Source organism: Hylobates moloch, unplaced genomic scaffold (assembly GCF_009828535.3).
Source record: "Hylobates moloch isolate HMO894 unplaced genomic scaffold, HMol_V3 SCAFFOLD_13, whole genome shotgun sequence".
Lineage (NCBI taxonomy): Eukaryota > Metazoa > Chordata > Mammalia > Primates > Hylobatidae > Hylobates > Hylobates moloch.
Genome location: NW_026652288.1, coordinates 32,158,008 through 32,174,046, shown reverse-complemented (window position 1 = coordinate 32,174,046; position 16,039 = coordinate 32,158,008). Strand labels below are relative to the sequence as shown.

At 40.0% G+C, this 16,039-nt stretch overlaps 1 protein-coding gene across 12 annotated transcripts in view; it reads right to left on the bottom strand.

Annotated features, from left to right (window-relative positions):
- Positions 1-16,039, bottom strand: part of BIRC6 (baculoviral IAP repeat containing 6) — a 267,757-nt gene that overhangs the window by 184,440 nt on the left and 67,278 nt on the right. For all 12 annotated transcript variants that reach the window (XR_009209365.1, XM_032172644.2, XM_058426669.1 and 9 more), the window contains exons 11-12: positions 3,199-3,348; positions 1,117-1,342 (exon numbers count right to left, since the gene is read on the bottom strand). Coding sequence is in view for 11 of the 12 variants with exons in the window: in XM_032172644.2 (XP_032028535.1) it covers positions 1,117-1,342; positions 3,199-3,348 (376 nt within the window). In the remaining variant the exon portion in view is untranslated. The remainder of the gene's footprint in view (positions 1-1,116; positions 1,343-3,198; positions 3,349-16,039) is intronic.

The window sequence follows — 16,039 nt, the reverse complement described above, 5'->3', positions numbered from 1 at the left end:
CTGGTCTTAAACTCCTAGCCTCAACTGATTTACCCGCCTTGGCTTCCCAAAGTGCTGGGATTACAGGCTTGAGCGACCATGCCTGGCACCCAGCTACCTCTTTGGATCTCCCTCCCTACCACTCTCCCTTATATTCACAGCACTCCAACAACAATGGTCATATTTCTCTTCCTAGAACTCACAAAATATACTCCTTAGGGTTCTGTATTGCTATTGTCATGGAAGCCTTTCTTAGGCCCCTTATATTGAAAATACCATACACATTGTCTCTCTTTTTCTCTCACTCTCTCACACTTACGTGCAATTACCTATACAACAACTACTCTATTGCCATACTCTGTTTTAACATTCTTCATAGCTTTTATGCCCATATAGCATGGTATATGTATGTTTACTTTCTATTGCCATTAGGAGGTAAATTCCATGAGACCCATATTCCTAGTGACTATAAGAGTGCCTGCTTTTATTAAATACAAAACAAGCATTTGAGTATTTGTTAAATAAATCTGTGGACTAAGCGACCAAACTAATTGCAGTAGTAAATTACTCTCATTATTTTATCCTAAAATTAAGAATAAGAATATAACAATTTCGAAAAGCAATATGACAAATGGAATAAGGTCATCAACATGCAAAAATTAGCTTATATATTTGTTAGAGACAACACAGAATTCCTAGGTATATTACTGTTTATCTTTTAGACAGTTTAAAAGACAAACAGGCCAGGCATGGTGGCTCATGCCCATAATCCCAGCACTTTAGGAGGTCGAGGTGGGTGGATCACCTGAGATCAGGAGTTCGAGAACAGCCTGGCCAACATAGTGAAACCCCGTCTCTACCTAAAATACAAAAATTAGCCGGACGTGGTGAGGCACGCCTGTAGTCCCAGCTACTTGAGAGGCTGAGGCAGGAGAATCACTTGAACCCAGGAGGCAGTGGTTGCAGTGAGCCGAGATCACGCCACTGCACTCCAGCCTGGGTGACAGAATGAGACTGTCTCAAAAAAAAAAAAAAAAAAAAAAAAAGATAAACAGTAACATACCCAGGAATTCTACGTTGTCTCTAACAAATATGTAAGATGGACTTAAAATTAAATATCTTGGGAAAATCTTTTACCTGTCGGTCTGTAGTTTCCAAGTTCGAGTATGCTGAGCAGCATCACCATGGTGTTGCTGATGCAAATGTTGAGGATGCCTCCTTTGCTGCTGTTCTTGTTGAACTTCTACCCAGCATGGAGGAACAGTCGCTGAAAACCTTGGAGTCAAAGTCTCAAAGCGGGTTAGCTCCACTAGAGATGTCAAGATTTCAAGGGTGAATGGCTGGTCCACCAATAAATCAACGCCTTAACATTAGTGAGAGTAGTATTTGAAATAGGTGTTAAACAAAAAAAAAAAAGAAGAAGACAAGTTTTAATTCATGGTTAGGTTTTCTATTGCAACACTTGCCAAATATTCTGAAAGTTAATAAAGTGGGCTCAGGTATCTATATAAAACTAAGATAACTAACTCTGGCTAAACAATAGCAAAGAAGAAAATTCTAACTTAAATATTTAAAGTTAGAGACAATACTCACTATTGAAGAAACCCAAACCCAACCTGTTAGAAAAGGGCTTACTGAACTTTAGCCCTAATAAGGACAGCAAGAAAAGCAGTGGTACTAAAGTGCAAGCCAATGTACATCAGACCAATAATTAACTTTTAGACCCTGTTTTTTACAAAATAAAATGCTAGACATCAGCAAGTACATAACATATGAATAAAAAACTAAAACAGTCAAAAGCTATATGGTAAAGAAATACAAACTGAAAAATTAAATTGTTTTTTCTATTTCTGTGGCAGTTAAGAAAATCTTGCATACATGCTAGTATTATAAGAATAATAACGTGCTTCATACTAATTAGGTTTCTTTACAAATGCTATACATGTATTCACATCAGTGAAATGTGTAACATTAAAAAATGCTGAGAAGCCGTTGTTCCCATTTTTAAAAATTTAATGAAATACTAAAATATAAAATCTGGTAGGTTTAGAACATTTTCACAATGAAAAAAATGACAGCAAGTTCTATAAAATTATTACAAGTTTAATTCAAATTACATCTTTTTCTCAAAGTCTAGACCCTTTTATTATTTTTTATTTATTTATTTTTTTTGAGACAGAGTTTCACTCTTGTTGCCCAGGCTGGAGTGCAATGGCATGATCTCGGCTCACCCCAACCTCCGCCTCCCAGGTTCAAGCGATTCTCCTGCCTCAGCCTCCCTAGTAGCTGGGATTATAGGCATGTGCCACCACGCCCAGCTAATTTTGTATTTTTAGTAGAGACGGTGTTTCTCCATGTTGGTCAGGCTGGTCTCGAACTCCTGACCTCAGGTGATCCGCCCGCCTTGACCTCCCAAAGTGCTGGGATTACAGGCGTGAGCCACCGCGCCCGGCCTGACCCTTTTAAATCTGATTAGTTTGTAAATATTAATAGCATGATGTCAATCTCCTTTCTTTATTTCTTCATTACAAAATTCATCTTTCCTCTACTAAAAAGTATTTTTCTGTACTTTATATAAAAAATCTTCTCCATTCAACCAATAACCTATAAAATATCAGAATATTCAGTATTTTAGCTTTCGTACCAAGTTGTATACTTAACCAAGACATCTTGGTTAACTCAAGTAACTGGAGATTGAGAAGCAGGCTACAATGATTTCAGAAAAGCCTACAAGGCAAATAATGATTTTTCGGCAGGGCAAACTAGCAAAACTTCTTTTGAAAAATTAGCTCTGGAGGGCAATGTGGGTCAAGGATGGGGGAAAAAAAGGCAAAAACAACAAACAAATATAAACAAACCTATCGAGAGATTCAGGATGGGCCAACGTATGTGTGAATATACCACCTAAATATATACTCAGTGACAGTATTTTTTTTCAGCTTTTCAATTCCAGTAGTAATATTAATAATATGAGCCAGTCTACTAATTTTATTCTTAATGAATTCTCTTTTATATTTTCCCTCCTCTAATTAGACTAAAAGCTCATTCATCGCTGAAATGTTGGTTTTAACCTCTTAGATGACTTCACAAATATTGAGTAACATACCACACAGGTTGAGAATCACTTCTTACTTTAATAGGTTTACATCTTCCAACAACTAGAAGAATGATAAATACCTAATCATTTTTTAAAAATCATTTAAAAATTTAATATCATACCTGAAATGCCAGGACTTGAAGGATTTGATAAAGGCTTGGAACCTTCTGAAGATGGTTCTATTCCTTTAGAAAGAGATCCATCCACTAGTATATCAGCTTCATCAATATCATCACAGGTTCCTCCAATTTGGAGAAAATGAAGCTCACCACCTACAGTGTAGTAAATTTCATAGATACATGAAAAATGGGTAAACATTCAAATATTCAAATGTAATACTACTTAGGAAACAACTGAATGTCACTTCATAGGCAGATAAGGAAAGCTACCAATGTGATGTATTTCCAAGAGTTTAGAAATTTAATTGCCAAGGAATTACAAATTGAAACCAAATTTTTATGAAGAAAATGATAAATACATAAACATACATGAAAACAGGTATTTATCTAGTACTTACTTTTATGAGACAGTATTTTAAGTGCTTTAATTAATTCATTTACTCTTTACCAAAAACCCTTGTGGTAGAACTATTACTGTGGCCATTTTACAGATGAGGCACTAGCTATACTGGAATGCACAGCCAGATCTCTTAATCTCGACAGTAACAAAACTTAACAAATACTCTTATTTTTTAAAGCATTCACAATGAAATGAAGGCAACTCAAATTTCAAGTTTAAAATCTCTGTCACAGGAAAAAAACTGACAGCAAATTTAGCATTAAGACAAAAAAATTAATGGGTAATAGTATATTCTAACATTCTAATTTGGAGATTCACTTCCAGCATGGCAGAAGAAGGAAGACGATAAATCCCCTCCCTGAAAGGCAACTATAAAAGCTGGACAAAACTGTAATTTAACGAGGGTGAGGTAAGCAGTGAAAACCAGCACATTCACTGCTATCTCCAGATGGGACTCGATTGATGGAGACCTTCCAGTTTAAAGAGGTGATTTCAATGGGAAACAAACAAGGAGGTCTGCTACTTGAGGTCACAATTCTGTCTCGGGCAAGCAAAGCACTAGAAACACCAGGGATTTAACACAGAATTACATGTAGGGAGAGAAGCACAGGGGGCCTGGTAAATTCTCCACAAATCCCACCTTGATCAGAGGCTGTGCACGTGTCCAGCAAAGACCAGAGGGAGCCGAAGCCATTACTACATCCTCAGTCAACTAAGCCTCTATGCCTATGCAAAAGGGACCTGAGAAAGCACAACAGAAAATAAAAGCCAGGGCACAGTTGAGCACAGCCTTACTGGCTAAAGGTATTTGGACACTACACCTATCAATCTTTGGCTGAATACTAAGCTCTGCTGCCACAGAAGAAACAAAATAAGAAACAAGTCTTAAAAATTAAAACTAGGCAGAATAAATGACAGAAATCAGCAGCTGCACAATACAAAAGAGATTTCACAGATTCAGATTTCACAGATTCAACAAACAGTTTGTTTTCACAAAACAAACAAAGCAACAACCACCTGGCAAAAGGTAGGGAGATCCGAATCCAGATTGCTATAGTGTTGTTTTAAATGTCCAGTAAATAAATAAATAAAATATTACAAGACATGCAAAGAAAGAGGGATCCACATTCAAGATGTAAAACAAACACACACACACACACACACACCTGAAAATGTCTTCTCAGACTTCAGATTTAGCAAAGACTTCAAGGATCTATTGTTTTTTTTTTTTTTTTTTTTTTTTTGAGACGGAGTCTCGCTCTGTCGCCCAGGCTGGAGTGCAGTGGCACGCTCTCAGCTCACTGCAAGCTCCGCCTCCCGGGTTCACGCCATTCTCCTGCCTCAGCCTCTCCGAGTAGCTGGGACTACAGGCGCCCGCCACTACGCCCGGCTAATTTTTTTTGTATTTTTAGTAGAGACGGGGTTTCACCGTGGTCTCGATCTCCTGACCTCGTGATCCGCCCGCCTCGGCCTCCCAAAGTGCTGGGATTACAAGCGTGAGCCACCGCGCCCGGCCCGACTTCAAGGATCTATTGTAAGTATTTTTATAGAATAAGAGGAAACCAGGGGTATAGAGATTACAGGAAATAATGGTATAAACGACTCAACAAATAAGAAGATTTTTTTAAAAATTAAAGGTCGGGAGCAGTGGCTCACGCCTGTAATCCCAGCACTTTGGGAGACGGAGGCGAGCGGATCACCTGAGGTCAGGAGTTCGATACCAGCCTGGCCAACATGGTGAAACCCCATCTCTACTAAAAATACAAAAATTAGCCGGGCAGGTGCCTGTAATCCCCTGAGCTACTCAGGAGGCTGAGGCAGGAGAATCGCTTGAACCCGGGAGGCGGAGGTTGCAGTGAGCTGAGATCGCGCCACTGCACTCCAGCCTGGGCGACAAGAGCAAGACTTTGTCTCAAAAAAAATAAACAAATAAAATAAAAATTAAAAGAAGCTTGGAAACCTACGGGACAGATAAAATATTAAGAACATACATGTAATGGGAATTCCATGAAGAAGAGAATTCCACCTGAAAAAATAATGGGCAAAAACTTACCAAATCCGATAGAAAACCACAAATTCACTCGAGTTCAATGAGCCTCAAATAGGATAAACACAAAGAAATAACACACACATATATAAGCTCTTGAGAGTCAAAGGCAAAGGGAACATCATGAAGATAACAAGATAAAAATTACTCATCAGACATGAAAACAACAACACAAATTAACACATCACTATGAGAAACAATGGAGACCAGAGGCAATGGAATGACATTTAAAGTACAGGAAGAAACTGTCAACAGATTCTCTATGTAGCATTAATCCTCAAAAATGAATGTGAAATGAAGACATTTCCAGAAAAACAAAGACTGAGAGAACTTTATGCTAGCAAGCTGCCTTATGATAAGTAACAAAGAAAGCCCCTTTAAGAGGAAGGAAAGCAACACCAAATTCACTGGAAAAAATAAAGAACAGAAATGGTAAGTAGGTGAATATAATAAATGTTTTTCTCATTTCTTTGCCAACTTTTAAAAAAGATAATGGTTGTATAAAATAATTGTAACATGTTTTGCTGGGTTTTGTTTGTTTTTTGTTTTGAGACGGAGTCTCGCTCTGTTGCCCAGGCTGGAGTACAATGGTGTGATCTCAGCTCACTGCAACCTCCGCCTCCCGGGTTCAAGTGATTCTCCCTGCCTCAGCTTCCTGAGTAGTTGGGATTACAGGTGTCCACCACCACACCCGGCTAATTTTTGTATTTTTAGTAGAGACAGGGTTTTGCCATGTTGGCCAGGCTGGTCTTGAACTCCTGACCTTAGGTGATCTGCCCGCCTTGGCCTCCCAAAGTGCTGTGATTACAAGCGTGAGCCGCCACACCTGGCCATTTTGTTGGGTTTATAACATACTTAAATGTAATGTATGGGGTGGGGAGATATAAGAGCAAAGTTCCTACATATTTTACTAGAATAAAGTATTCTGAAGTAGATTGTATTATTAATTAAACCACCAAAATATAACTCAAAAAAAAAGTAGTATCAGAAAAAGAAACCAGAATCAACACGGGGACCAGTGATTTCATGCCAAATGGCAGAGTAGGAAGCTCTAGGGATCAGTCCCTCCACCAAAGCAACCACTGAACTAGAAAGTGTGATTGGAATCAACTGTTTCAGAACTATGGGACCTAACAGGATATCTACAACAAACAGAGGAGACTGATCTCTGGTAAGAGGGTGGCCTACATGAACCAGCTACCACCCCCTCCATCCTCAGCCCTGACACAGCTGTGGGGGAAAGTGGCACATGTGCTGGAAGCAGCTGGCTGGTGCCAGGGCGGACAGGAGGGACCTTCTCTTCCCAAAATACAGGGTTGTGCATTTTGGTTGGTCTAGCAGTTCCCTAAGGGACCAGAATAGACTCTTGCCTGGGTTTCAGCCTTCTGAGACGGCAGCTGCTTCTCCAAGCAGCAGCCACCAGAAGATTTAAGGGGACAAAGCCGAAACAGGATCTACAGGAAGATTTAAAGAGATAGAACTCTTTTTTGGAAGGATAAGAGTGGGGAGAGGGTTCTATAGCCTTTGTACAAATAGTTTGAAAATGTCACAAATGGATGCCTGCAGCTGGAAACAAGCAAAATCTCCCCGAGTGAGAGAATAAGATTTCTAGAGGTACCACATTACAATACTCAGAAAGTTCTTTTTTTTTTTTTTTTTTCTTTTTCTTTTTTGAGACGGAGTCTCGCTCTGTCACCCAGGCTGGAGTGCAGTGGCGCGATCTCGGCTCACTGCTAGCTCCGCCTCCTGGGTTCACGCCATTCTCCTGCCTCAGCCTCTCCGAGTAGCTGGGACTACAGGCGTCTGCCACCACGCCCGGCTAATTTTTTGTATTTTTAGTAGAGACGGGGTTTCACCATGGTCTCGATCTCCTGACCTCGTGATCCGCCCGCCTCGGCCTCCCAAAGTGCTGGGATTACAAGCGTGAGCCACCGCGCCCGGCCTAATACTCAGAAAGTTCTGACTACAACAAAAAATTACAAAGCACTCAAAGAAACAGCAAAGTATGGCCCATTTACAGGAAAAAAAAAAAAAAAAAAAGAATTATCAGAAACCACACCTGAGAAAGCCCAGATATTGGAATTACTAGTCAAAAACGTTAAATGAATTCTCTTTATATAGCCAATTAGCTAAAGGGAACAATGGACAAAAACTAAAGAAAAACAGGAAAATGATGTATGAACGTAAGATTATCAACAAAAAGATAAACTGGACTTTTTCAAAATGCCAATGTTTTGTGCATCAAAGGACACTATCAAGAAAGTAAAAAGACAACCCACAGAATGTGAGAAAGTAAGTATTTGCAAATCATATCTATTAAGATATGAATCCTGAATTTCTAAAAACGTTCCTACAACTCAACCAAAAAAAAAAAATTCAAAAGTGGACAAGGACATGAATAGACATTTCTACATCTATTATAGAAATACAAATCACCAATAAACAATAGAAATGCTCACCATCACTAATCATTAGGAAAGTGCAAACCAAAACCACAACAGATACCACTTCACAACCACTAGGTTGACTATTATCAAAAAGACCAAAAATAACAAATGTTGGCCAGGATGTAGAAAAACTGGGACCCTTCCAAACTGCTTGTGGAAATGTAAAATGATGCAGACTCTGTGGAAAATAACTTGGTGATTCTCAAAAGGTTAAACATAGGCCAGACGCGGTGGCTCACACTTGTAATCCCAGCACTTTGGGAGGGCGAGGTGGGAGGATCACCTGAGGTCAGGAGTCGGAGACCAGCATGGTCAACATGGTGAAATAGTGTCTCTACTAAAAATACAAAAAATAGCTCGGCATGGTGGTGCGTGCCTAATCCCAGCTACCTGGGAGGCTGAGGCAGGAGACTCACTTGAGCCAGGGAGGCAAAGGTTGCAGTGAGCCGAGGTTGCGTCATTGCACTCCAGCCTGGGCAACAAGCGCGAAACTCCATCTCAAAAAAAAAAAAAAAGGGTTGAACATAGAATTACCATGTGACCCAACAATTCCACTCCTAGGTATATACCCAAAACAACTGAAAACAGGGACTCAAATATTTGTACACCAATGTTTATAGGGGCATTATTCACAATAGCCAAAAGGTGGAAACAACCCAAATGCTGAGTTACAATAGTCACCCCTTACAGTAGTCACAGTTCCAAGACCTCGCAGTGATGACTGAAACTGTGGATAGTATCAAACCCAATACGTATATATATTGTTTTTTCATATATATATATATTCATATATATACACACATACACACATATGATAAATTTAATTTATAAATTAGGCACAGGAAGAGATGAACAGTAACAAAATAGAACAATGATAGCAATATATTGTTCACAATTTCACAAATAAAAGATTTGTTCTTACCGTAAATCTTAGAAACCTGCACATAAAATTTTTTTTCCAAGTCAGAAATTTTCACCTTTTCAACATAAAGAAAAAACTTCAAAACGGCTTCACTTTGGCATATCCGATAGCCAGCATCACTATTCTTGAACTTTAAGGCCATTATTAAGTAAAATGGTTACTTGAATACAAGCACTGCGATACCAGCGACAATCTGATAACCAAGACAGCTACTAAGTGACTAACAGACAGGTAGTGTATACAGCATGGAGATGCTGGACAAAATGATGATTTGTGTCCTGGGTGGGACAAGAAGAGATTTTTATTACACTACTCAGGACGGTGAGTAATTTAATAATTATCAATTGTTGATTTCTGAAATTTTCCATTTAATATTTCCAGACCATATCTGACCACAGATAACTGAAACCACAGATAAGGGGCAGGGGTTGGGGGGGTGGAGGGGCCCTGATGTAATGGAATATTATTTGGCATAAAAAGTAACAAAGATGTGATACACGGGTGAACATTTAAAACATTAAAAATATGCTGAGTGAAAGAAACCAGACACAAAAGGACAAATACATGATTCCACTTATATGAGGTATCTACAATAGGCAAAGTCATGTAGAAGTAGAATTGAGGTTACCAGCGGCGGAGGGTAGAATGAATGCGAAGTTACTGTTTAATGGTTACAGAGTTTTTGTTTAGGATGATGGGAAAGTTCTGGAAATCAGTACTGGTGGTTATACAACATTGTGAATGTATTATAGCCACTATATTATATGCTGTAAAATAGTTAAAATAGTAAACTTCATTATGTATATTTAACACATTCTAAAAAGAAAAAAAAAATTATAACCCATGACCCAACAACTCTACTCTTAAGAACTGAGAGCCTCAGGCCGGGAACAGTGGGTCACGCCTGTAATCCCATCACTTTGGGAGGCCAAGGCGGGCGGAGCACTTAAGGTCAGGAGTTAGAGACCAGCCTGGCCAATATGGGGAAACCCCATCTGTTTTGTAAAAATACAAAAATTAGCCAGACGCCTGTAATCCCAGCTAACCTTGGAAGGCTGAGGCAGGAGAATCACTTGAATCTGGGAGGTGCAGGCTGCAGTGAGCTGAGATCGGCGCCACTGCACTCCAGCCTTGGCAACAGAGAGAGACTCAGTCTCAAAAAAAAAAAAAAAAAAAAGAATAGAGAGCCCCTTACATATGTGCACCAAGGAACTTACACAAGATGTTTATAGCAGAAAAAACAGAAATAAACAAGATGTCCACTGACAGGAAAATGGATAAATTATTTGTGGGTTTTTTGCACATTGGAGTACTAAGTATAAGTGAAAATTGAATGATCTACAAGGCATGCAACAAAACGGGTAATCTTAAACCATAATAAGAGAGGAAAATCAAGTCCCCCCAAACTAGTTAGAGTTTGATATCATTCTTATAAAGGGCAAAAACAAGCAAAATCAATAAAATATGTTGAAATATTCACATCTGAAGCATAAAACCAGTTTTCTTTATAAAAGGAAAGACATAAAAATTATTAAGTAACAGTTATCTGTAGGAAAAGGGCAGAGTTTGGGAGCGGGGAGGAGGGACACATTCATAGATGCAAGTTATCTGTACTGCTTTAGTTCTTGGTTTGACAGTAGGTCTCTGGGTGTCCCTAACAAATTATTCTTTACAAATGTTATGTAAATTTTTTTTTCTAAAAAAAAAAAATCAACAGAGGGATTAAAATGGCGCACTAAAAATATTTATTCAACACAAAAGAATGCAGTGAAGGAGTAACAAAGGAATGAAAAAACATTTTAAAAAATCAAAATGGCAGACATAAATGCAACCATAGCAATAATTACCTTAAGCATAAAGTCATTCAAATTTAAAAGGTACAGGTTATCCAACTGTATAAAAAAGCAAGACCTAATTACATGCATCTAAGAGACCCACTTCAGATTCAAAATCACAAGTTAGTTGAAAGTAAAATTGTGGAAAAGATACATAATGCAAACTGTAACCATAAGAAAACCAGAGTGATTTTATTAGTATGACACAAAATAGAGACAGAGGAATATTTCATAATGACAAAAGGACCAATACATCAGAAAGATGTAACAATTACCAAACAGTCTAACAAAAGAGCCAAAAGACAAGTGAAGCAAAAACAGACTTAAAAGTGAACAATTCAACAAAAACATAGTTAGGGATTTTAATACTTGCTCTCAAAATTGATAGAAGGCGGCTCAATATAAAATCAGGAAGACTTTAACAACTCAAAAACATACACGTATACAAGTGAAATTTATACGACACTCTACCCCATGGGTGCCCAACACAAATTCTTTTCAAGTGCACACAGAACATTCTCTAGGACAGATCAGATGCTGGGTCATGAAAAAGCCTCAGTAAATTTCAAAATACTGACTTCATATAAATTATATTCTCTGACAGCAATGGAAATAAGTTCAAGATCCAGAACAGAAAGAAATCTAGAGAAACCTCAAGTATTTGGAGGCTAAACAAAACACTTTCAAATAACCTCTGGGCCAAACGAGAAATCACAAGGGAAATTAGAACATATTTTGGTCCAAATGAAAAAAAGGAAAAACACAATGTATCAAAATTTAGGAGGTATCACTAGGACAGTTCTTCGAAAAATATTTATGGCTTTAAATTTCCTATATTAGAAAAAATCTCAAATCAATAAGCTTCTACTTTAAGAAACTAAAGAAGGCCAGCGCGGTGGCTCATGCCTGTAATCCCAGCACTTTGAGAGGTCGAGGTGGGCAGATCACGAGGTCAAGAGATCAGTATCATCTTGGCCAACACGGTGAAACCCCGTCTCTTCTAAAAATACAAAAATTAGCTGGGCGTGGTGGCGCGGGCCTGTAGTCCCAGCTACTAGGGAGGCTGAGGCAGGAGAATCACTTGAACCTGGCAGGCAGAGGTTGCAGTGAGCCAAGATCGCGCCACTGCACTACAGCCTGGCGACAGAGTGAAACACTGTGTCAAAAAAAAAAAAAAGAAAGAAACTAGAGAAGAGCAAAATAAACCCAAATCATGCAGAAGGAAGGAAATAATAACATTAAAATGGAAATCCAGTAAAAGGGAAAACAGAAAAATAACAAAGAAAAAAATGTCACTTAAATCAGAAGCTGGTTATTTTGAAAATAAAATCAATAAAACAGATAAACCTCTAGACAGATGAAGCACGAAAAAAAAAATACAAATCATCAATCAGTATCACAAATGAGAGCAGTGACATGGTCACACCTGTAATCCCAGCACTTTAGGAGGCCAATGCAGGTGAATCACTTGAGGTCAGGAGTTCAAGACCAGCCTGGCCAACAGAGTGAAACCTCGTCTCTACTAAAAATACAAAAATTAACCAGGCATGGTGGTGTACCTGTAGTCCCAGCTACTCGGGAGGCTGAGGTGAGAGAATCACTTGAACCCAGGAGGCAGGGGTTGCAGTGAGCCAAAACTGCGCCACTGCACTCCAGCCTGAGTGACAAGGCGAGACTCTGTTTCAAAAAAAATAAAAAGTAAATAAAATAAAAGGATTGTGGGGAATATTATGAAATTCTTTATGCTAAAATTTCATAACTTAAAAACTGACAAAAAGACTATCAGAACTCACTAAAAAATAAAATTAAAAAAACCTTAGGAAGTCTCTATAAACATAATTGAATTTGTATATTCAAAATCTTCCCACTAAAAAAAATCTCCAGGCCCAAAAAGCTTCACTGGTGAATTCTACCAAATAATTGAGGAAAAATGAGACCAATCCTACACAAACTTTACCACAAAATTGAAGACAGAATACTTCCCAACTCATTCTATCAGGCAAGCATTACACTGATATCAAAAACAGATAAAGATTACAGAAAGCAAAAACTAAAAAAGAAAGATTACAGGCCGGGCGCGGTGGCTCACGCCTGTAATCCCAGCACTTTGGGAGGCCGAGGCGGGTGGATCACGAGGTCAGGAGATCGAGACCATCCTGGCTAACACGGTGAAACCCCGTCTCTACTAAAAATACAAAAAATTAGCCGGGCGAGGTGGCAGGCACCTGTAGTCCCAGCTACGTGGGAGGCTGAGGCAGGAGAATGGCGTGAACTCCGGGGGGCGGAGCCTGCAGTGAGCCGAGATCGCGCCACTGCACTCCAGCCTGGGTGAAAGAGCAAGACTCCGTCTCAAAAAAAAAAAAAAAAAAAAAAAGAAAGATTACAAGGAACATATAATATCCCTGATGAACAATATGCAAAAATTACGAACAAAATTTTAGCAAATTGTATCCAACAATACATAAGGTAATGCATTAAGACCAAGTGGGTTTTATCCCAGGAACGCACAGTTAATTTAATATCCAAAAGTCAATCAATGTATTTCACCATACTGAACTAAAAAGAACAACCAAATGATCTCCATGGATGCAAACAAGTATTTGACAAAATGTAACATTCATTCCTATTGGAAACTCTTAGCAAAGCAGGAACAGAAGACATTTAAAGGAATGTTTTCCACAAGAAACAAGTACCAAAACAAGGATGTGACCATACAGTCCAATAATCCCAGATAGTGAGATTACTAAAGACTTTCAAAGCAATTATGGCTCAACTTACTATTCTCCTTCTGAATATCAGTACAGGTATATAGGCTTTATGTTGTTGGGGTCATATTTGTATTCAGTATTGTTATATTTCATGGTATGTTCCCTATTAATTGTGGCCTTTTAAAAAACTTTATTTTTTAAGCATTAATATTTTGTCAGGTATCATAACTGCACCCTATCCTTATACTCCACTGATACATCTTAGTCTTACTTTCTCATTTAAGTCTTTCCTATTGATTTTAAGTGTATTTGTACCAAGCAGAATACCAATTTATCTTTCACTTTAAACTCTAAATTTTTGAAATTCATACTTTTTTATTTTATGCCTTTTACGAAATTTTATATGTAGTGTATATATTCTATTCCTGAATTATCAAAGATAGCTTAACAAATCTACATTTAGTATATTATTAATCCTATATAAAATTAACTTAAAACATATGTTAACTATAGATTTATTTTTATGAAAAGACTTGATTCTCCATAAGAAAGAGTTTTATGTTATTTGAATATACTCAGAAGACAAGGTCACATCCATTTGATTCAGTCTGAGACGCTTTTTAAAAATCATACATGTACATACATTTTAAGACATCAACTTTTTTTTCCCCTTTGTTATTATCTTTTCAAATGCACCTTCATCAGTCAATCCCTGAAGAATTGGGAGATCATTTTGAAAGCAACTAACTTCTCAGGTTTTTCTTATCTTTCATCATCTGGATAAATTCCCTATCACATGAGATCATGTTCTAGGAATTCCGGACTGTACAAACTCCAAGAAAACCACCATCTATTTTAAATACTTTTTTGTTTGTTTGTTTTGAGACAGAGTCTTGCTCAGTCGCCTAGGCTGGAGTGAAGTGACGTGATCTCAGCTCACTGCAACCTTCTCCTCCTGGGTTCAAGTGATTCTCCTGTCTCAGCCTCCCAAGTAGCTGGGATTACAGGTACACACCACCACACCTGGCCAATACTTTTATTTAAATGCTAAAAAACTTAATAACTTAAATATTTAAGGTGCAAATACTATTTCTCTTCTGAGTTACCTAAAGCATAGCTCATCAAATAATTGAAAGCATTAAAAACCCTTATTGCATTTCTGGAAAATAGTGGTTTCTTATAAAGATGTGCACCGGGATGCTATGTCACCTAGGTTCCAAGTCCAGCTCCATTTTGGATGACCTATAGCAAGTTAAATAATTGTCAATTTTTAAATCTTTCAGATTAAAAGAATGTAAAGAATTCAGTGTAAGATTCGTCATCTTTTGTTGTATTATGGCAGTACAATGCCATTTAAAGTGCTCTGATGAAAGACTCCCAAGTTTGAATGCTGGCTCTGACATTTATTAGCTCTATTACTTAATAAGTTACTTAACCTCTCTTTCCTTCAGTATCTTCATCTACAAAATAGTATATTAAAGTTGGTGTGATGACTAAACGAACACAGGTAAAGTTCTTACAACAATGAATTGGCCCTTCCTTCCCTCCCTCCCTCCCTCCCTCCTTCCTTCCTTCCCTTTCCCTCTGTGGCCCGGGCTGCAATCTCCTCGTCTCGCTGCTGCCCCGCGCCGCGGACTGCCTGGGACTAGCGCGCGCCACCGCTGCCTCTTTTTACTCCCTTGGCTGCCGGCGCGCGTTCGCCATCTTGGCCACGCTGGTCGCCAGCTCCTGACCCCGAACGCTCTGCCCGCCTCGGCCTCCCAAGGTGCTGGGACTGCAGACGGAGTCTCGCTCACCCAGTGCTCGGTGTTGCCCGGGCTGGAGTGCAGTGGCGGGGTCTGGGCTCGCGGCAGCCTCCGCCTCCCAGCCGCCTGCCTTGGCCTACCAGGATGCTGGGATTGCAGCCCCTGCCCGGCCGCCGCCCCGTCTGGGAGGTAGGGAGCGTCTCTGCCCGGCCGCCCCTCTACCCGGCCTCCCCATCTGGGAAGTGAGGAGCGCCTCTGCCCGGCCACCCATCGTCTGGGAGGTGAGGAGCGCCTCTGCCCGGCCACCCATCGTCTGGGAGGTGAGGAGCGCTTCTGCCCGGCCACCCATCGACTGGGAAGTGAGGAGCGCCTCCGCCTGGCCGCCTCGTCTAGGAAGAAGTGAGGAGCGCCTCTGCCCGGCTGCCCCATCTGGGAAGTGAGGAGCTCCTGTGCCCGGCCGCCCCGTCCGGGAAGAAGTGAGGAGCGCCTCTGCCCTACCGCCCCGTCCGGGAAGAAGGGAGGAGCGCCTCTGCCCGGCCGCCCTGTCCGGGAAGAAGTGAGGAGCCCCTCTGCCCGGCCGCCCCGTCTGGGAAGTGAGGAGCGCCTCTGCCCGGCCGCCCCATCTGGGAAGAAGTGAGGAGCGCCTCTGCCCGGCCGCCCCGTCCGGGAAGAAGTGAGGAGCGCCTCTGCCCTACCGCCCCGTCCGGGAAGAAGGGAGGAGCGCCTCTGCCCGGCCGCCC